Source organism: Strongylocentrotus purpuratus, unplaced genomic scaffold (genome assembly GCF_000002235.5).
Source record: "Strongylocentrotus purpuratus isolate Spur 01 unplaced genomic scaffold, Spur_5.0 spur5_scaffold_16, whole genome shotgun sequence".
NCBI classification, from domain to species: Eukaryota; Metazoa; Echinodermata; class Echinoidea; order Camarodonta; family Strongylocentrotidae; genus Strongylocentrotus; species Strongylocentrotus purpuratus.
Genome location: NW_022145601.1, coordinates 17,035,897 through 17,058,803, shown reverse-complemented (window position 1 = coordinate 17,058,803; position 22,907 = coordinate 17,035,897). Strand labels below are relative to the sequence as shown.

The 22,907-nt window shown below is 35.3% G+C and overlaps 1 protein-coding gene across 1 annotated transcript; it reads right to left on the bottom strand.

Moving 5' to 3' along the window:
• Positions 1-2,713: 2,713 nt before the first annotated feature.
• Positions 2,714-22,508, bottom strand: LOC579870 (chloride transport protein 6). The gene is made up of 22 exons (XM_030986929.1): positions 22,070-22,508; positions 21,414-21,473; positions 20,515-20,646; positions 19,548-19,614; positions 19,010-19,116; positions 18,511-18,637; positions 17,428-17,554; positions 16,875-16,921; positions 15,618-15,703; positions 14,985-15,098; positions 13,943-14,103; positions 12,730-12,823; positions 11,916-12,048; positions 11,195-11,348; positions 10,257-10,416; positions 9,348-9,454; positions 7,866-8,052; positions 7,252-7,391; positions 6,842-7,007; positions 6,518-6,625; positions 5,078-5,203; positions 2,714-4,248 (listed from the first exon to the last, which is right to left on the bottom strand). The coding sequence occupies exons 1-22, from the start codon at positions 22,151-22,153 to the stop codon at positions 4,147-4,149; spliced, it is 2,589 nt and encodes an 862-aa protein (XP_030842789.1). The 5' UTR covers positions 22,154-22,508; the 3' UTR covers positions 2,714-4,146.
• Between the last annotated feature and the right edge of the window lie 399 nt (positions 22,509-22,907).

The following is a 22,907-nucleotide window of genomic DNA, read 5'->3' as shown; positions in this document are numbered from 1 at the left end:
GAAAGGTAATATTTTACAAAAAGTATAAAAGCTTTGTGTATGACTAATAACTATGAGTGAAATGCAAAACTGTAGTCAGTTGTGTTCCTTGTAAACTGCCACAGAGTTATGTCTGATCACAAAGCCTTTGCAAGCTATGGGTACCGGTAGGAAGGAATTCCTAGAATGCTGTGAGCACCGAAATAGATAGTCTAGCAGAGCAGGGGTAATATTGTAGCGCCTTGAACACCGTGCATGGTGGATATGTGTGCTACAAAAGTGTTAACTTTGTAATATTATTATCGCTCAAACACCCAATTGCATGGTCCCCTGCCAATGCCGACTTGATTGGCATATATACTGTATGTGCTATTAAAATGTTGCTGCATTGTTTTATGTTACAGTTTTATAGCGGCTTTGAATGTGTCTCATCAAAAGCAGGAAAGCGTTGTTTTAATTATGACTACTCCCTTTTATTTTATTTATTTATTTATTTATTTTTTTTTTTGGGGGGGGGGGTGTTAACAACCTTAACAAAAATTAAAATACCTCCTTTATGATATCTTAAATCTTTGGAAGTAAAAATATTTGAAGGAAGATTCAAAATAGGCAAAATCTATACCTTAGTATTTTGTCATATTGGGATGAGGGGCATCAACCCTGTTGGAACTAGAGGTAGAAACATTCACATATATTTCAAATTAATTTGATGACACATCCACAAAATTATTAAGATGTAGTTGCATATCTTGGCATGCTGGGCTTGTAGTAACAAGACTAAATCTTATAGCAATGCAAAACTTTGATGAGTTCAGAAAGTTTAATATGAGTGGTTTATGTTTATTACAGTGGGTTGAAAACAAGAAATTATATAATAACACATTTCAAGGAATATTTGTTATGTGCTTTTATATTTATTATTGCTTTTGTTCATTTTTTTTTGGTAGTCATTGATATTCAAAATAACCATAATTTTTACCATGCATGTATAAGTGTGTTAGTTCAAAAAGAGATGTAATAGAATTTTTTATCAAATGTTTTCCATCATGTTCAAGCCCTCATGAAATCAAAAGAGAATTTAATTGTAAGGTTTTGAAATTGTGGAAAAATATGATTAGGTATTTCTGTATTTAATATATTTTTTGAGGTAAAAGTACTAATTTTTAAAATGAATAATATATTTCATCACTTTGCAATCATGGTATGTAATATATGTATGCAAAAGGTTAACAAATTTAGTTAATATGAAATACAATTAGGAATTAATAAGATCAAAATATGGAGACTGTTGGTTTAGTGTCCATATATCAAAGAGAGATATTGATATGCAATTTGCAATAAGAAATGTGATACTTTGAGTTATCTACTAGTGCCAATTGTTTTGTGTTAATTGCTAATAAGCTAGAACTTAATAGGAATGTTGTGATTGTCTCATCATGTTGAAAGTAACAACTTTATATATTAATATTAATGAAAAGGCTTTTAAAATTATGTATTAGTAATGTTTCGGTTTTTATAGTAATTAAGAATAGAGCCTGCATGTAAAGATGTTTTTAAAATGTTTTAAAGATGTATTTGTGATGCTGTTTGATATGTTAGCATGTGGCGACCAAATACTTATTTTTTCCATTTTTTTTGCAGAGTACACATTTTGCAACCAAATATGTAATCATGTTATATCTGTGTGAATATTTCATTACCAGTCAGTCTTTCCAATAATGTTTTATATGTGTGATGATTTTCGACATATGATCAACTGGCCATTATCCGTCCATTTTTTTATCAGGGCCTTTTTTCAAACTGTGGCAGTCTATTATGTTCCAATAATCAACCAAAGTGGATTAAGAATTCATCAAGAATATATGAAAAATGGCTTATTTACCATTGTCCGTCCATATCTTTCATTTCTTTTTCTTCCTTTTGAATGGCAGAGTGGAGAGTTGGGACATAAAGGATTAAGATATATAATCAGTTTATATGAATATTTTCTAGGTCAACTTTTTGGACCAAATTCTTAGTCTTTGAAATAATGTCATCCATTAAACAGGTCTTTCGAATTAAGTGAATCATGTGAGTTCAAATATATATAATAAATACATGTATAAACAAATATAATAAATACATGTATACGGTAAATAAATATAATAAATATATGTTCCGGTATAAATAAATGTAAGTTTATCAATATTAAAATATAACTATTTGTGTATTTTATTAGTGACTCATTGTGATGTTTTATTTTTTTTTCTTCTGAAAGCTTGAAGTTCACCCCTCTTTTCTCTCTCCCTCTATCCCCTCTCTCTCCCCGTCCCTCTCTACCCACCAACCTATCTACATGTACCTACCCATTTATCGTTATCCCTTTTCTCTCCAGGGGAGTGTTTCACAAAGTCGAACTTAACTCTATAAGTTGGACTTAAATGTTATGGAGAGCCATTTGTAGCCTTAAAATGAAATATATTCATAAGCAAAAATTCAAGTGCTTTAGACTTATCATAAATTCCACATCAAGAACATTAAATCTCCCAATATGATAGAAAATATGAATGATCTGAATCAACATTTTATGCCTTTTAAAATAACTTTTTCCAAATACGTTCAAGGATGCTAATGGCTTTCCATAATTGTTAAGTCCAACTTAGAATCTTTGTGATACACCCCCAAATCTATTAACCTCTCTCCTTTATAAGTATCCAACATATAGGCTTTAATTATACAAATGACAAGCAAGTTACACCTGATGTAATTGTAATTTATGTATTACCGTTTGCAAAAATATAACTTCTTTGGCATCATGAAAAAAAATATAATAATCAATCGATATATTCCAAGAGATCAAGTAGAGGAATAACAATAAACAGTTTTAAAAATTATACATGAAGACAGAAGCCCAATAAAGAGGAATCTTGTTTAACTAGAGCAGTATTCTGAAAATTATTTTGTATTAAAAATTTATATTAAAAAAATGCTCTTTGATAACATGTCTGGAACTTTAATCCTCTGCATACATCTACACAGTTTCAGAATACCTAAAAATCTTTTTACAAAGGCATAGTTTTCATAATACTGCTCCTGTTCATAAATTGTTTAATTGCAAATTGCATATATAGGGTCTACTGAGCGCTGCTATGTTGGGCAAGCTTCTGGCAACCTATAAAGTTGTCAAACTGCTATAAGTGCAAACTGGGTGTCATAAGATGTTATACATGTACTTTGCATGGAAGTTCTTTGCGCAACACATTTGTGCTGTTCCACTCATTATTTTTAAGGCCATGACCTAGTGATTGTTAGTAACTTTTCAGGGTCATCACAGTAAAATTTAAAGAAATAAAAAAATCACCATATAGACTAATCTTAAATTTTGTCTAATATTGATCAAAATATTTCAAATCATGGATCTCCATTTTGTTCAAAATATGAAACCCATACAAATTTGGAATGATACTGCATAATTCTATCTACATATGTTTAAATCGTACTTTCAATTTGCATAATAATTCATATTGCTGTAATCCAGTACCGGTAGTCCTGATATATTGACAATAAAAAAATATTTTAAAAGTTCATTTGCAATCACATATAAAGCATTTGCATAGATGACATATCTGTTATATACAGCGCATTAACAAAAAAATAACTAGGCAGATCTTAGCATATTGAAATATATATATCAAAACATTTAAAAGAAGTATTTTCTTCAAAAAAGACAAAAATTATACAACGGTAAAATACCATAATGTAAATCAACATTCTCAAATTTAAAATCATTCTGTTACCAGAACCGTTTGCTGGTATAATTTCTTCTATAATTCAATTCATATGATAATTTCAATGTTATTCATTAACATGTACTCAATGAATATGTGTATAGTAATGGATCATTTCATGCAGGGATTATTTAATTACATATTCATCTTTCACTTCTTCCTCTAAAATGAGTTCAGGGCATAGTTTCATGAAACCGTCATAAATACAAGTTCACTGATATCCCATTGAAATGTGTGTTAAATCTAATAAACACATTTAAATACATGTAGGTTGTTGTAGGAAAATAATATATAGCACACAACTATACATTTATATTTTAAGTAAACTATTATATGGCACATAATATTATAAAGGATATAGGAAATTTAGCAAGATATTGAAGTGGAGTTGACGCAATCTTTACTCAAGTACTGGACTTCTCGTTGATCTATGATGAAGTTCTTCTTCCTTTTCCTCCAAGAATTCCTCTGTAAGATTGTGCCTGGTGATGATTCCCAAGATCTAAAACAGAAATATAGCAGAAATCATTTGAGCTGACAGAGCAAATCAAGTAAATAATTTAGAAATATAGACTAGAAAGGGTAGATCATCAACATTATATCCTCATCGATATCTAAATCATTACAGTCAATATCACCAACATCACCACCATCGTCAACATCACCATCGTCAACATCAACATCATCATCATCATCGTCAACATCAACATCATCATAATCATCATCATCACCAACATCAAAATCATCATCATCATCAACATCATCATCATAATCATCATCATCACCAACATCAAAATCATCATCATCATCACCATCATCATCAACATCATCATCAACATCATCATCATCATCATCAAGATCATCATCAAGATCAACACCACCACCACCATCATCATCACCATCATCATTGTCAACATAATTATCATCATCACCACCATCACCATCATTATGACCACATCATCAACATCATCATCATCATCAACATCATCACCATCAACATCACCATCATCATCCTTACCCCCATCATCATCATCATCATCATCATCCTCCTCATCATAATCATCATCACCACCACCAGCCTCCTCCTCTTCATCATCATCATCACCACCACCAGCCTCCTCCTCCTCATCATTATAATGATCACTTCTTTCTGATCTCACCAAACTCACAAAGAAGGGGGGTAAATCAGTGTCACTATCAAATTCATCATCAATATCCAAATCATCATCACCACCACCATCATCATCACCACCATCATCATCATCATCATCAACACCATACTCCTCCTCCTCCTCTTCCTCCTCCTCTTTATTCTTTCTTTCTGATCTCACCTCTCCAAAGCAGTTGACGACGGGCAGGTGTCTCAGTCCCATGGTGCGGAAGAGATTGAAGACCTTGGGGGCGGGTGTGTCCGGGTAAACGGTGTACGAGCACGTCGTCATGTACTTGCTGACATCCTAGAAAGAGGAGTGACCAGTTAGAAACTTAGATTACAATGACAAATCATCTCCTCATGAGAGCCAGTAGGGTACTAACTAATTATTCACCCTTTTAAAGCCCATCTGTACTATGGTAGTTTACAGAAGGGATTAGACCACCCTGCAAGGTCACTGACAGGTGGTTATCAAATCAGCTCTCACTTAACATAAGAAAAAAAGGATCATGGGGGACCAATTGTCACTGATTAGGCATTGTTTGCTATATAGAGGGCGCAAGTAGCTATAAGTAGTGCAGTGGGGCTTTAAATCCCTCTTCTTGGTCTACATTAAACAGTTCGTCTACTATCTGAAATTCTAAATGGTCCAATAATCACATAATCTTCATCAAATGATTGGTAGACCTTATGGATGGTAGACGAAATGGGCATTAGACAAACTGGGAATTAGATCGACTGGTGAATAGACTGACTGGCTATTTGGCTAAATGGACAATAGACCAAATGGGTAGTAGACTAATGGGGGATTAGACCAAATGGAAATTAGATCAAATGATTATGATACCATGTGGATAGTAATAATAATAATAATATTCTGTGTTCATATAGCGCTCAACGATGTGCCTAAGCGCTTTACAGATATATCGTTACCCCGGTCATCGGATTCAGGTTTGCCCGCATACAATGTATGCACATTTTCCACTCCTTGGGGAGCATTCCGGTCAGTCGCCATTTTACAAGCGCACACTTGCTCGTCCAACCACATGAAATTTCGCATCCTACCGGGTACCCATTTAACACCTGGGTGGAGAGTAGCAAGTGCAGGTAAATAGCTTGCCAAAGGATATAAGTGCAGTGTCGGGATTCGAACCCTCGACCTTCGCATCTCCAGTCAAGTGCCTTAAAGGTAAAGACCAGTATTGGAAACGCCCCAATTTCAAAAAATGAAATGGACGCTCTCATTACCAATCATGTGAAAGAATATGTTTTGACTAATACATGATGATAACAAATTTGCCGGGAAACCGCCTACTAATTCATATATTTGGTAAATTTGTTTCTCTCATGGTCTGTGAGAGATATAGGGTAGTCCCATATACATCTTTCTGTGTATAGTGCTTGTAACTTTACGAAGAATGGGCCAAATTTCTTATCATTTTGATGATTCCAGAACCTTGCAGATGCTAGATGCTAGATGATCAACCTTTTCTGATCGATTCCACAACATTTCTTTCACAATGCAATCTCATGACCATAACTGGTCTTTACCTTTAAACCACTTGACCACGATACTCCCAAACTGGTTGTAGACCAAATGGCAATAAACTGAACTTACCACTATCTTGTTTGCATTGATGTTAGTGACATCAATGTCGTAGATGTCTAAATATCTTGGATATCTGGCTACCATATCTTCATAGGTTACGTGAGGCTGGCACGAACTCTGTGAAACAAAAAGAAAGATGATAAATACATATCAAATTAGGAACGAAACTATCCCTGATGGAATACATGTGCGAATGCGTTGATGAACGACTAATCTTGGGTTTTAACTTAATCACAATAAACCATGTGATCCACGGTCTGGTGACATATCCGCTAGACCATGAAATTTCTCGGTAACATCTAAAACTAAAATAACATTAAAAAATATACTTACAGAGACATTTTCAGGATAGCACGCCCCATGCTGCAGGAGGGTCACCAAGTGGTCTCGGAGTAGAAGGCCATGGAAGGTCAAAGGTCGATATTCATCCTGAAAAACCTGATCATTCTCAGCGGCAGATCCAGGATTAGAGTCCTCAGTGGGTTGATCAGAGGTAGAGCTGAATGGGAGAGATAATTAATTCATTTAACCTGACTTCTGAATTCATTCATTGCCAGTAGTCTTAATGCAGGAGTCATAATTTTCTTATTAATTATCCGATTTTGCTCAAACTTTTTTTGATTGGTTTTTCTGAATTTTCTGCTTCTATTGAAAGTAATTTATTTTTGGAGTGGATTTTTACTCTAATACTAATTTGGTTTCATCAAGAAAATGGCCTATTGCATGATCTACTATATACTTACCTAGGAGTGGCATCACCTGATTCTGAGTGAAACCGTTGTCTTCCAGAGGTCACAGAGAGTTCATTGGTCTGAGGGACGCCACTCATGAGGACAGACTGGCCCCTCAGCTTCCTTTCTCCCGCCCTCGTCAGAGTTGCATTCTGGGAATAAAAGTGACAACAATGACACGTATTACACAGGATCAATCTAAGTGTGTTTTATCCAATACATACTACTGACTACATCAAAGCTTGGTAAATTTAACTAGGAAAATTAAAATTCATTTAATAAAAACCTTTGATTTCATTTTCATCTCAAATACCTATTGCAATCATATGCCTTTTTCTAAACATCACAAAACAAAGTTGGTAGAGCAAAAGGACCCAGCCTGCATATAAATCCATAAATATATAAATCCCACACATTTTCCAGCATGCAGTGTCTAAAATCAGGAATATTAATTTACTCAAGGAATAATACAAACTTGGTCAATTTAATTGGAAACTTAAAATTCATTTAAAAAAAACCTTTAATTTCTATTTCAATCTCAAATACCTATTGCAATCTTATGCCTTTTTCCAAATATCACAAAACGAAATTGGCAGAGCAAAGAGGATCGACCATGCATAATGTACCTTGAACATCATGTTCCTGCTCGTTACTGCATCAGCTGACCTCTTGACCTTTAGCCTGGGTGCTGTTTCCGTGACGACAGGGAAGGCATGGTGGGTGGTAGTTCGTAGGATGTTGATCAGTGAGTGGACGCGGGTGTGGGGGTAGATGTAGACCAGGTCAGGCTCCATGACATCATGGGCGCGAAGTCTAGGAGATGGAGAAACGTTATAATAAAACATTTTGTAGAGGTGTTTGGGACGAGTGGATATGTCATCGGACTGTGGATCACAAGGTCCGCGGTTCAAGTCCCATCGCGGCACTAATGTCCTTTCAGCTCTGGCAAGACATTGATCTACATTTGCCACTCTTCACCCAAGTGTTAAATGGGTACCCGGTAGGATGCGAAAGCTAATCTGCTTAAGTCAGCAAGTGTGCGCTTGTAAAAATAATGCCTGGCTGGAATGTTCCCCAGGGAGTGGAGAATGTGCATACACACAATGTATATATATATATATATATCTATATATATATATATATATATATATATGTAAAGTACTTTGAGAGGGCCTTCGGTCCTGAAAACCGTTATATAAGAACTAGCTATTATTATTATTATTATGATGATGATGGTTGAGGTCTAGTGGATCATACCTGCCAACCTTTCACAGCAAAAGTAAAGGAATATCTCAAGGCATAATTTGGGGGTACAGTCTATTTTGTTTACTTTTCACACAGAATATTTCAGAAAATGAGAGGAATCAAGGGTTCAAAACAGTCAGTAGCTTGAGGATAAAAAAATAGGAATCATTCCTCCAAACTGATAGGAATGGTTGGCAGCTATCATAAGTCACCAGAATAGTGTATTTTTCCCCTCTCAGTTAAATCAAGCAATATAAAATATTTTGTCTTATTCTCAAACTTAAATGTACTCTGTACACTTATTTTATTACGAACATGCAGTATTTCGTTACATTTATAATTCATTTGTTCTATTATATATTGTGATACTGTATGGTTTATATATGTAATTTAACTTGTGGATATTTGAGTGGAAAATAAATCAACTCAAATCAAATCAAAGTTTGGGGTTTGTATTGCAGGGCACATGTGTCATCACTGTCATGTACGACCTTTGGCAGGACATTAACCATACATGACCCAGGTGTGGACAGAGAGAGAGAGAGAGAGAGAGAGGGAGAGAGAGAGGAAGAGGGAGAGAGAAAGAGAGAGAGAGAGAGAGAGTTTGCTTTTATAGTCGAACTGTCAGGTATAATAACATGTAGCTATAATCATAAATCAATATACTGACATTTGGTTGTAATTAAAGAACATAAAAGTTAACTACTGTATCGAGGCACTTTGCCTCTCTATCTGAATGGTTTTTTCTCCTTAAAAGTGAAACATTCCTTTTCACAACTGTTTTCTCACTACCAATGTTTTTTATTTTTTAATATTTTATATGCAAATTTCTGATAATGAGACTGTATTTAAAAAGCTGTTACCTTTCTATTTTTCTGTTTGTCTCCCATTCTAGGAGTGGCACCCCTCTGAGCTTGATATGGATGTCATAAAGCCCTTGGTTAAAGAGGTCACCTGACCACTTGGCAACCTGATAAAACAATGGAAGGATGGGACAAATTAATCTCATCCACTGTCATCTTGTTTGGATCCCCAATGCCTTTCTCTTTGAAAAGATAAAGTTAGGTTCTGTTACATGATTATGTTGAGAAAATATCTGGAAGCGATTGGGAAAGGTTGATTATGTAGAATAAATGAATTGATATATAAAGCTGAGAGGTTTTGGAATAATAAAATGAACAGGAAATGATTGCACTACACACAGCATGGGTCAATGGGACTAAACATACATGTGGCATGATCCAAGCGCGTAGCTAGGATTTAATTTAAGGGGGGACTTACAGAGCGCGCTCCATAAGGGGGTGAGTGCAGGGAGGAGGGAGTTCCCCCCTCCTGCGCGAAACGCGGAAGCTTTGACGTTTCATCAAATTATTAAAGAGAGATGACGATTCGTTGTACCGTTCTCGACTCTTAATCCATGTCTAAATTCAGTTTTTCCCCTCCCGCCTGAAGCGTGGAAGCTTTGAGGTTTCATTAAATTATTAGAGAAAGAAGATGATTCGTTGTACCGTTCTCGACTCTTGTCTTTGTTTGCTCCTTTTTCTTCCTACGTCCTCTCCCTTTTGTCTCTTCTTTTTCTCTCTCTTTTTTTTTGGCAGGCGTTTTTTTTTTTTTTTTGGGGGGGGGGGCGACTTAGTCTTTGTGAAACACTCTCCTGCACGCTTAATCTTGATAAACTTCAAATGCTGCATGAGAATGCTTCAGCTATTACGGAAAGCATCAATAACCTGACCAAGAAAGACAACAACCTGACCATAGCATTTAATTCTCACCATGAGTGTGACCATGATTGGTAGGCCATAGCTGATCTCATTGGTCGACTCGATCATGATGACCGTCAGGCTGATCGTCATACGGACCACGCCCCCCAGGAAAGCCGCAGACCCGACCAGTGCAAAGGTCCCCGAGTAGATCCTTGTGTAGGATAAGTAACTGCAGTGGAAGAAAGATATACAAAACACGTATCAGTTATAATAATAATAATAATAATAATAATAATAATAATAGGCATTTCTATAGCACCGTCTATCTAGAAATTCTATTCCGAGGCCCATTTTTTTATTATTACCCCGGCTTTAGCCTAGCTGCCATTACAGCGCTCATGCATTTCAAGGTATTAATTCCTGCCAGGTACCCATTCACCTCACCTGGGTCGAGTGTGGCAAATGAAGATTAATGCCTTCCCAAAGGACATTAGTGCCGTGTCAGGGATCGAACCATCAACTTTTAATTTCAAGTAAGTGCTTAAACCACTCGACTACAACTTACACTTCTCACAAAAATTTAGGGTGAAATCTTAGTCATGAAATGCTTCAATAGTATATGTCCTCTTAACCAAGAATAGCGCCATATTATCTTTCTGTCTACAATGCAACTTTCTTTCTTTCTTTTGATCCTTCTTAATTCATCCACTATTTTCAAAAAGATATATTGTCATTATTTGGAAATTGAACTTTAGTTCTCCATTATCTCATCTCGTTGATAGGAGTTTGTATTTTTTCTTAGACAAGGCACTTATGTGCAGTTGTCTCTCTGCATGGAGTTAGGTGTACTATTAAAATGGAGACATTGTATGTTCTAGTAACAGAAATTATAGGAGAATCAAGACCATTGACATGATTCGATAGAGTCAAGTTTTTTCATGCCCTACAAGAAGTCCCTAGCATTACTCTAACCCTAGAGTTGTTTAGTTAAGTTTCAAGTGAGTTACCTTTTCAATGCATTTCCTACAAAGCGCCCATAGGCAGCTCCACACAGCAGGCAAGGTACAAACAGACCACTGGGTACAGCTGATCCGTACGTCCAACAGGATAGGAAGAAGAAATACATGAAGAACAGCCCAAGGGATTGAAGGCTGAAAGTACCTAGGAAGGAAGATGGGGGCAACAAAAGAGACTTGATTACTTTTTCTTCCTCTTCTTTGGGTTAAGTCTACCTCCTTAACAGTTGAATATTCTTGCAGACTGATAAGTGTGTGTGTGTGTGCATGCTTACGAGAGCCAGGTGCATGGTGCAATATGCTATTAACATGGTGCAAGTAAGTAAAAAGTTTCCGGACTTAGTTGCGGCCTCCCGAGGAAGGGTCAAATAGACCACAGGCAGAGATACCAACCTCTTGACACAATAAAACAGTAACCTATAAAAAAAAAAAAATCACGAAAACTCGACACTACCACAGTAAAATTTCAGAAAAATGTTTTACTGGTAGATAAGTTTGCTCTTTTATTAAAAATAAATGAGAAAATTGTAAAGCAAAGTTTTTGTTGGGGTTGAGGGGGTTTACTTGTACATGTTTCTATGCGATTCCGCGGTTTTTATAGTTTTGTTGTTGTTGTTATTGTTGAAAAGAGGTGATATCGTATTATCGTACTAAATACGATTTAATCATACTGGTTGGCATCTCTGCACAGGTACTTTTTAGGTAGACCTACCCTCTTGGTGGAAGAGTTGTTTGATGGCTTCTTCCTGTGGGTTGAAGAAGAGGGTAGCCATGTCATTGTAGTAACCTTCAGGGCAGAAATAAGTCCTCACGGAGGAGCCAATCTCAGCGGGTGATGTAGAATTCTAGATTCAGAAAAATAACACGAGAATAATAATAACAATAATATCTTTCTCATCCTTCCGGTTACCCATTTAACACCAGGGTGGAGAGTGGCAAATGTTTATCAACGTCTTGCCAAAGGACATTAGTGCCGTGTCGGGGATTGAACCACGACCATTGAATTTCAAGTCAAGTTCTTAAACTGCTCGACTACGAAAATAAGAAAACAAAAGAAAAAAATGACAATATTCAATTCCATTACCCACTAACTATTTGCCATATTCAAATTCATGATTTAGACCATCTTACATATTTAAACCTTCTAAAATTTCAGTTGGAGATTAAACAAAATATCGCCTGAAAGTTTCATGTCCATCTAGCACTGGCATTCAGATCATTACTATGAAAAGTAGCTTCCCCATTCAAGATCCGTTTTGTCTGTCTGTGTGTGTGTGTGAGTGCCTCTCTGTCTCCCCTCCCTCCTTTTCTCCCTCTTTCCCCTTCTCCCCCTCCCCCTCTTTCTCCTTCTCCACCCCTCCCTGTCTCTGTCTATATCTTTCATATCTGTTCATGCCCTATTTGTATAACTCTTTCCTTTCTTTTTCCTCATAATAAATCAAAACAAGGACACTGGGATAAAATTGCAGTTATCATTTAAGCGTGTTCGTAAATCTCTGAAAAAAACACAATCTCCATGTACATACCGATGCTGGAAGGAGTTTACACTGTCCCATCGTCATGGCAGCAAGAAAAGCGACAAGAGTTGTAACCAAGGCAACAAGGACTGCCTCCAAAACCCTGTCGCAGAGGAGAAAATTTGAAAAAAATGAAAGAAAGATAAGAAACAGGCAATACTCAATAAAAGTACTAATTATATTTGATCATTACCATACTTACTGGTATACATGTATGATGCTTTTCTGTCTGTACATATTTTCTTCACGGTTTAAAAATAGGCCTGAGAGTGAAAATAATGAGGGAATTGAATGCCAAAAATCTGTACCATATATGGTCCTCGGTGGTGATTATTCTCCATTTAGTTCAACCTCACAAACAGGCACCTACACTTTTTGGCTAAATTGGGGTGTAAGAGAGTTGAATTATTTTGTGTCTATATATTGGATAAAATACGAGATTTTTTAGAGTGCTCAACTGCCTACGACATGGTAATACCCTAGTCACACCAACAAGACCGACGTGAGACCAAACAAAAATATTATATTACATCTAGGGTCAAGAATTAGTCAGTTTGGAGTCGGTCTAAAGTCAGTTTGGCGGTGTGACTTAGGTTTGAGGGTTTACACATGCAAAGGATTATTACTGATTTTATAGAAAGATTTTTTTTTACTGAAAGCAATATAATCGCCCATAAGATAAAAGTCTTTATTTTCTTTTTGGAGTTTGGATACCACTGTATAGATATCATTGATGAATATTCCAACCGACTGATTAGGTGGTCTATACATATATATAGATACATGTAGCTCCGATTTGAATATTTTTGTACACTCACCTAGCAACTTTACGTCTCATAATTGCTGATTTTATAGAATTTTTTTTTTTTACTGAAACCAATAAAATTCCCCATAAGATAACAGTCTTTATTTTCTTTTTGGAGTTTGGATACCACTGTATAGATGTCATTGATGAATATTCCAATCGATTGATTAGGCTGTCTATACATAGCTCCAATTAGAATATTTTTGTTCGCTCACCTAGCAACTTTACGTCTCATAATTGCTGATTTTTATAGAAATAATTTGTTTACTGAAAGCAATATAATCACCCATAAGATAACAGTCTTTATTTTCTTTTTGGAGTCTGGATAACACTGTAAAGATATCATTGATGAATATTCCAATCGATTGATTAGGCTGTCTATACATAGCTCCAATTAGAATATTTGTGTACACTCACCTAGCAACTTTACGTCTCATAATTGGATTCTGCAGACGACATACCGTGATGAAGGTGTTGATGGCATTGAAGAGCGCCCCCAACAGCCCGCCAACAAAGCCCATAGCGATGAAGATGAGTAAATCAAATGCTGTCCACAAATTGCATTTCCCTGAACCACACTGAAGAATATTGATAATAATAACAAAAGCTCACATTTATAATGCGCCTAATACTTTGTTTCTAGGCGCAGCACATATTATTACTCCGGTCGTCGGATATTAGTTACATTTTTATATTTCCCAGCGATTTATATATATATACAGTCAAACCTGTCTATAGCGACGGCCCAAGGGAAAAACAAAAGCTGGTCTTTGTAGACAGGTTCCTTTAGTACATGTTTCAATGAGAAACCATTTTTAAGGGAAACAAAAAAATGTTGTCTTTGTAGACAGGTGGTCACTAAAGCAGGTTTGACTGTTATTTATTATTAAAACAGTTACTGGATTTACTATCAAAATCAACACAAGTACATCGGAGTGAAAGGTAAGAAATAAATTCCACCAGTTGAGGAGGCAAATTAAAGCTCTTTCATTTAGATCTTTAGTAATTATAAAAAGCTATGAGTGAGAAAAGTTAATAATCACATAACAAGTTGATCTCAAAAGAGGAGGTCTTTATGTACAGGCTCCTTTATTAGGCATACATGTTTCAATGAGAAACTATTTTCAAGGGAAACAGAAAATGTGGTCTTTGTAGACAGGTAGTCTACAATGCAAGACTTCAGGACAATAGATGGACAAATCGTTTAACAGAATGGCAACCAAGGATGGGAAAGAGAAGAAGAGGAAGGCAGAAGAGAAGATGGAGGGATGACCTAACATCATACATGGGAATGGTCGTTTGGACTAGGATAGCTAGAGACAGAAGAAAATGGAAATGTTATGAGGAGGGCTTTGTCCACTTTCTGGATGAATTATAGCCTGATAGATAGATAGATAGATATTCTTTCTATACAGGTGGTCACTATAAAGCAGGTTTAACTGTACCAGTTATATCTCACCTTGAATAAACCAAAGTCGATAAGTCCCGGTTGGCTTAGTCCGCCCCACTCACCGAGGTTGATGCCAGACATGAGGAAATTGAGAGCAAATGTTGCACACATGGCACAGAAAAACTTGGAGAGAAATACAAAGGCATGAAAAAGAATATTCTCAATCTGTTTCATGATTAATGTAAAGATCAATTTATGATTTTAAAAAATGAACTCAGAAAAGAAAACAATATAATTATTGACCTTTTGCATCACCCTCCTTTTTCTCCTAAAACGACTAGGTTTCTTGTACAGGCGTACTCTGCACAAAAATGCAGAGTATAGAATAATCAGTGCGAATAGAAGCACATTCACTTTGGGTGTTAACATCTGTGCAAGCTAGCTGTCATCTAAAATTACTTGCCGGCAGAGTGGTGAATTGTATGTCTTCTATTGATATACAGATAATATTTTTGTGTAATTAGTCCCCTTTAATTCTTTATTATGCCATTGAACAACCTCTAAAGTGCCACATTGTTTTGAGTTTTATTTGCATGTACCGATGTATGTGACAAGGCTGACAATGGCAGTCTAGTTTGTTCCGTCGGTGGACAAAAGATTAGAAAATGTGAGTTACCTAAGGATATTGGAAGTTTGACTTACTGTTCTCCACGTCAACGCTTGGTTCCAAAACGATGAACCTTCTTCCAAGCTGAACAGAACGCCCCCTATAGGTGACCCAAAGGCAGCTGAAAGAAAAGTACATCGGTTTGGTAGTTAATAATAATAGTGATAATAGTTCAGTTCTTGTATAGCGCATAATACATTATTAAATGACATCTCAATGCGCTTCCAAAGAGTTTGGACTTTTATTACCCTTATCAGCACACAGTGCATTTCAAGGATTACTCCTACCAGGATTTTTAACCCTCCTTTCAGGACAGGGATCTTTTTGGACTAAAATTGATTACATATTGTTCTTCAAATTGGCAACAATAGTGTGTTTCTTTTAATGCTACATTGTTCTAATAAAACGTGATGTCTCTCAAAAAACTATACATGGGTTTGAATTCTATTGAAAAGATGGATATAAATTGCCAATTTAGGTAGAAAAAAAATGATTTTGAACCCCTCAAGCTGTTGCCAATTTAAAGATTTTAAGGCTGTTCTTCCTTTTAAAATTCCAGACGTTGGATGCAATATGGTCATATAACAAAATTGGACACAATGTGTGCAGAAATATTTTTTGCCCTTTGATTTTTAATGCATCTGGGCCCGCGCCCCTTGCACAAAACTTACCGTTGATGGTAACTTTGCCATTAATAGTAATGCTGTTGATCGCTGTTACCATGGCAATTCCCATTGAAGACAAAGTTACCATCAATGGTAAGTTTTATGCAACGAGCCCTGGTAAATGTTTTGGAGAGCTCTGATTCCAGTTACTGAGCCAAACCACAAAATTTTGAATGCTTGTCCCATCATGCCTGACAGCAGGTGACCTCAATGTTTTTTTCATACATAACACATGGCAACCTCTATCAAGATTGATGTAAGAGTCATTTATAAATGCTTTAGCATCAAACTTTTATCATGATCCCATGCTAAGATATCTTGCATATGCATTTCCTTCATGAAATTCCATAAATTGATTCTGTAACAAAGAATACTACACTTTGTAGTGTAGTGTACAATATTTTTGTGTGTTCTCACTGACCTGGAAACCCAACTTGGGTATTGTTACGATAAATATTAAATGAATACTAACACAAAAAGATCTTTGCATACCCATCTTAAACCATTCAAACCATTCAAAATTGTATGGAATTTACTGCTTCTTTTATTGAGTAAATATCTATGGTGTGCATGATTTTCATTTGCATATTTGGTTAATGAGATAATACTGATGATTCGTTGACTAACCTGCTACCCCTGCTGCTGCTCCGCCTGAAACAAAGTCTCTTTTATCTCTGATGGAAAAAATGGTTTGGAAAGATGACAGTAAAAAAAAAAGGTGAATTAATCAGGAATATGTCGCACTGTATCATTTCAGAACACAGAACTGTTTATCTATTCTATTATTTATTCTATTTGGTATTAATTGTAGAAACATGTAACATACATGCAAGAAACCAGTGATTTGTTTTCAAGCCCTAATTATGTCATAAATAAATAAATTTAAACAATATACCTCACACAAACACAACATATTATTACTACATAAACATTCATTTTATGCTCTTTTTTATCTCTGAAAACTTACATACGTAATTGTTTAGTAAGAGTACATGTAATTTCTTTAAAATGCACTGAGATAAATGGTTGATTGTTAATTCCATCACACATTATATAAATCACAATTATTATTCTTATATGAAAGACAACTTCTAAATAACTTTTTCAGCATCATTACAACAATTTAAAGTGCAATTAAGTATATTTATGTTCACCTTTAAACATATAACCCAAGGCTTACCTATCAGTTCTAAAATATGGAAAGTTGAAGTTAAACTTGCGGAATGTGATGCTTTGGAATTGTGGGATACCTGCTCCAACAATCGCACCACTGTGAATCATTGGCCCTTCTTTTCCAACAAATATACCTGAGAGAAAAAGGACAATAATAATAATATTCGTTTTTTGTATAGCGTGTATATCACATTAAATAAGATAAGTATTTCAAAGAGCTTCAGAAATTATTACCCTGGCTTTAGCTCCTGCAGCCATTATCAGCACACAGTGCATTCAAAGGAATAATCCTACCTGCTAGTAGCTACCCATTTACCTCACCTGGGTTGAGTGTGGCAAATGTAGATTAATGTCTTGACAAAGGACATTAGTGCCGCAGCTGGACTCAAACTGTGGACCTTGTTATCCACAGTCCGGTGACATATCCACTCAACCACGACACTTCTACAATAATTCTTAATGATGATTCAGATTGATTTCCATTACAGTAATAATGAACAAAAAGACAACAATGAAACATTGTGAAACATCTGCCCTTCTTTTCGAAGTTATAAACCTGAGTTAAAATTGACAATTGTTCTTCATAATGATTCAGATTAATTTCCATTACAGTAATGACAAACACAAAATCATCAATGAACCATTGTGAATCATTCATCGGTTATTCTTTTCCAACAAAGAAACCTGACAGAAAATAGAGAGATAAATCCTTTATGATGATGATTAAGATCAGTTTTAATCACAAATAACAGAGAAATAGATGAGACAATCAAATTACATTCCCAGGTCGGAATTCCAGTTGATACCAGTTGAAACCAGTAAGGATTTCCAACTGGTATCTACTGGTTTGAACTAGTCTCAAATAGTCTCAACTGGTACCAGTTAAAACCAATTGATACCAGTTTGAAGTCGACAAATAGAATTACCAGTTGTTACTGGGACCTGTAGATTACTAGTCTAAACTGGTATCAGTTAGAAACCAGTAGAAAGTACAAGTTTGAACTACAACCAGTCGACTATCAGTTTAATTAGGACCAGTAGATTACTGGTTTCAACTAGTACCAGTCTCCAACCCTTTCTGATCACTCACCTCCTGCCACACTGAAAAGTACCCCTACAGCCTTGGACACCAGTGTCTTCAGTCGGACTACATGGGGCACCTTGACACCATTCAGATAACACTTGATCTCGGGGATACCAGATCCACCAGCGATGGGCTAAAATGATAACAATAATAACATTGATGATGATGATGATGATTATAACTCAAAATGAAAATAAAGATTAATCATAACAATTATTGATTATGATAATGTACCTTGTAAGTGACAACAAAATACTGGAACTTATATGCATGAGAAAACCCTAGTAATTAGGTGTGTTTTCAGTCTTCTTTTGAAGTCATCTACGGTATCAGTCTCACAATCATTCACTAGTTTGGAGAGTTCCTCCTACAACTGGGGAGCTGCTAACACTAATGCATTATTGTTCCGTTTTCGGAACAAGTATGGCAGGTTCATTAGATGCATGACCAAAAAACCTGGTCAAGATATCGGAACGTGGCTTAATGTATGGAAAATAGAACTTACCTCGAGTGCCACCAACAGACTCGCTATGAGAACAAACGTCATGTTGAAAGCTAGAAGGATCATGAGAGGGACACCGAGGCAGCTGTACTTGGAACAATCACCCAAGTCTGAGCAGTCTTTGAGTCAAGATTGTATAAACATTTGTCAAATAAAATCATTAAAAGATAATCTGGATTTATATAGCGCTTAATGCACCGATGACAGGACGACAAGCTTGATGCTCAGCTTTCTACCAAACTATTTAGTAGATACCACTCATGTGTAGTGTTGACCATTTACATTAGGTTTTGTTAGATTCTGTGAAAATTTAATTTAATCATCTCCAATATTAAGGGTTACCATATAGCCTGAAACTTTAAGCTTCAATCAAGATCATTCACTGCCATAAAACTAATCTTAAGGCAAGTCTTTGTTTTTAAGTAGCATCCCAGTTATTATCAGAACTGTGAGCACTTTACTAGTTTCATTCGATTATAGATATCATCTCATTCTTGTTGTGTAGGTATACAGTTAAGTCTATTTTTTCAAAGAAGGATACAATTATCAACTGTTCCTAGTTTCCAGTTGCTCAGCAATCCGACAAAGTAGTTGATAAATACAGCTACCTAGAGATGCAAAAACAGACCAGAAAAGTCAGATAAAATTGCTTACACAAGATTATAGAAAAGTTTAATAAGCACATCACATATACATGTATCATGCCACAATGGTTTCCCATGGTATATGTTAACAAAGATCAAGATGGATTTGTTCTTATAATACACATTTCTATGGGTCTTCATTAGATTGGTATATAGTATTGGATTGCAGTATTCAAATAAAAGGGTTCATCATCATTATTTTATAATGTATATTTTTTCCAAAACTGTTGGGTTGGACGTTGGCTTCTCTCCAAACCTTCCAGTCTTCGGCATCCATCTCAGTGAAATCAGATACCGTAATTATCTTATCTCTTCCCCTAATGTATTCAATGGGTGAAAGAAGAAATGAGAGAAGAAAAATGGAACAAAGAAGAAAAAGGGAAAAGGGAAGGAAGAGAAGACTTGAAGTGAAGCCCATTTATTTGGAATAGTTTGCCAAATGACATAAAACAGTGCGATTACATGGAAATACTTCAAATATATGTGTAAGGGTTATTTAAGCGGAACAAAATGAAATCGTCATTTATTATATAGAATAGAAAATTCAAGTTGTAACTTCCTTCTTCTTATCTTCTCCCTCTTAATATCTTCCTGTAACTGTCCTTACCTTATGCTATCTTTATCTTTCCTCTGTCCTCTGTTGTTGTGAATGTACATGTACAATGTTTTTTTATATAAAATAAGTTTGTATCTTGTTTATGCCAAGTATTTATTTGGGGATCATTCTCGTCAAGCCAATTTTGGCTTTCATGATTCCCCACTTCCTTTTATCTTACGTTGATAATGAACAAATATGTATATACTTTTGATGTAAAATGACTAATGAGTGAAATAAATAAATGAAATGAAATCTTATGAGCTCACCAATCCTGTCAAGATGCCAATGGCAGCCGTCATGATCCATCGGAAGACTTCAAGATGTTGACTAGCCCATGATGTTTTAGCCTCCAACATATCAGAATGGATTTGACTATAACATGTATCATAGTCGAGACTCTATAAGGACATTGCAATAGCAATAGCAATTAGTAATAGTAATAGTAATTACTAATAGCGAAAGTAATAACAATCAATCTAATGATAATTATAACAATATAATGATGATAATGAAAATAACAATAATAACAAGAACATTAATATTATTAATAATGATAACAACATCAAAAATGACAAGTTCAATAATAATAATAATAATAATAATGATAATAATAGATCTAATAACAATAATAATAATAATGATAATAAGCATTAAAAAGATCTATTTATTAATACATGTGCAATATGTAAGAAATCAGAGTACATGGCTGGCATAATATTATTAACATGGGACAAAATTACATTTTCAAGCACCTGCCACCAAGGATGGTCAGTGGGTCTAAAACTTAATTTTCTTTTAATCCCTAATTAATATTGTTAATGTTTCAGTTTCATTTATTTTCTTCGGTTCTAATCTTTATATTCATCCTATCTTCATCTTTTCTTCTTTTTTTTTTGGGGGGGGGGGGGGGAGTGAAAATTATTGCAATTTAAATGTCAATATTAACACCAACTGATAACAAAATTTAGAGAAAAAACACAGAATTCTTCAAATCAAGATTTAGAGGAACTCAACATACATCAATTTTGTACTTTGTAGTAGAAAATCTTCAATGCTTACACATGGGGCAATTTATAAAGATATTTTCTTGTGAGTGTAAAGAAATCAATATTGAAAATATTACTCTCAATTTACTTTGACAGCAATTACAGCACAGCTTACTTACATCATAGTCTTTTGTGGGTAAATGCAGATGATGTCCATGTTGGCTGGATGCTATAGATTGCTAGATGAAAATAAATGAACAGAAATAAACAGAAGCTAAAATAATACTGCTTAGTTTCATTCTAAGTTGTCAGTAAGTTGCTTGATCAGAGAGACAGTGGTTGACTTTGATATTTTCACATTTAATTTTAAAGAGAAAAGGGAACCTGTTCTCTGAGCTCAGACTTCTCTGTAAGACTTTGATTTGAATTCAGAGAGTTTTAAGCAGAAGTGATATCATACTGTAAACTGTCACGGACAAGTGTTTCAATTCTAAGGATTAGACCTAGGCCTATTTCTTTTCCTCCTTCTCCTTCGATCTCCTTCTTCTCCTCCTCGATCCTTCTTTTCCTCCTCAACTTCTTCTTCCTTCTTTTTCTCTTGCTCCTCCTCTCCTCCTCAGTCAGAGGACACAACACAAACACATTAAGCTCAAATCCATGCTTAGTAACTAAGTTGTTATTCTCTTTACACAGAAAACAAGAAAACCACTAACTACTAACAATTTAATTTGAAGAGAAAAAACAACTAGATCTAGGCCCCAATAATTTACAACATAAAAAGCCACTTGTGGGACCAATGCTAAAAGAATTTAAAAATACAAATAATGTAACTTACTAGTTCTTCATCTCCTATTCTTCCTGGTGTTTGGCAACATCTAAAACACGATGTCAGGCAACAATTATGAGGTCTACGAGACATTTCATGAAGTTTTCTTAATGTTTTCTCGTCTTTGTAGGCGAGGCGATCAAACCAAAACACCAATGTTCAATCGTTCGCTGTTTCTAATTCTTGAATTTGAAATTCTCGTCTGCGAAGTTTGTGCATGTGTTTCGTATTCAGTGGACCAGCAAACTGTGGGCGGAGACCTTTTACAGCTGTCGTCTGCTATGTCTTCTCTTTATCATGTAGTTCCGCTTTATAATATAGGATTTCTTGGTCACTTTCGTAAGTTTTTTATTCGTTTTGATACAAAGTTCATTCAAATTCGCGAAATAAAGCTGCCGGCGTGTAAATTTCATTCAAAATAACACTTTTTTTCATTCGATTTAGTATATTCAGTCAATGGATTTAGCACTTGTTTCATTCGGTTTCACAACCGCTTACAAATGCGCAGTTTGCATTCATTTTCGTCAACAACTCTAATATATACAATCGTAGTCTGTAAACACACACTTTGCATGCACTTATATCATTGCATATTCATAAAAAGACTCTCTTGCTTAGTTCCATGCTAATTCTATTTTGATGTGGCTAGGTTTTTATCTACTTAACACATGATCGTTCAGTTGCTAAATAGTGATGATTTAGTGGGTATACAAATACACCCATAGTGAGGACAATTAACATGTTTGTTGCTTACCAACCATACAATTTGAAATGGATTTAGCATGGAACTAAGCTTGCGGGGTTCTATATAACATACTGGGTAAGATTGACGTGCTTAATTTGTCTG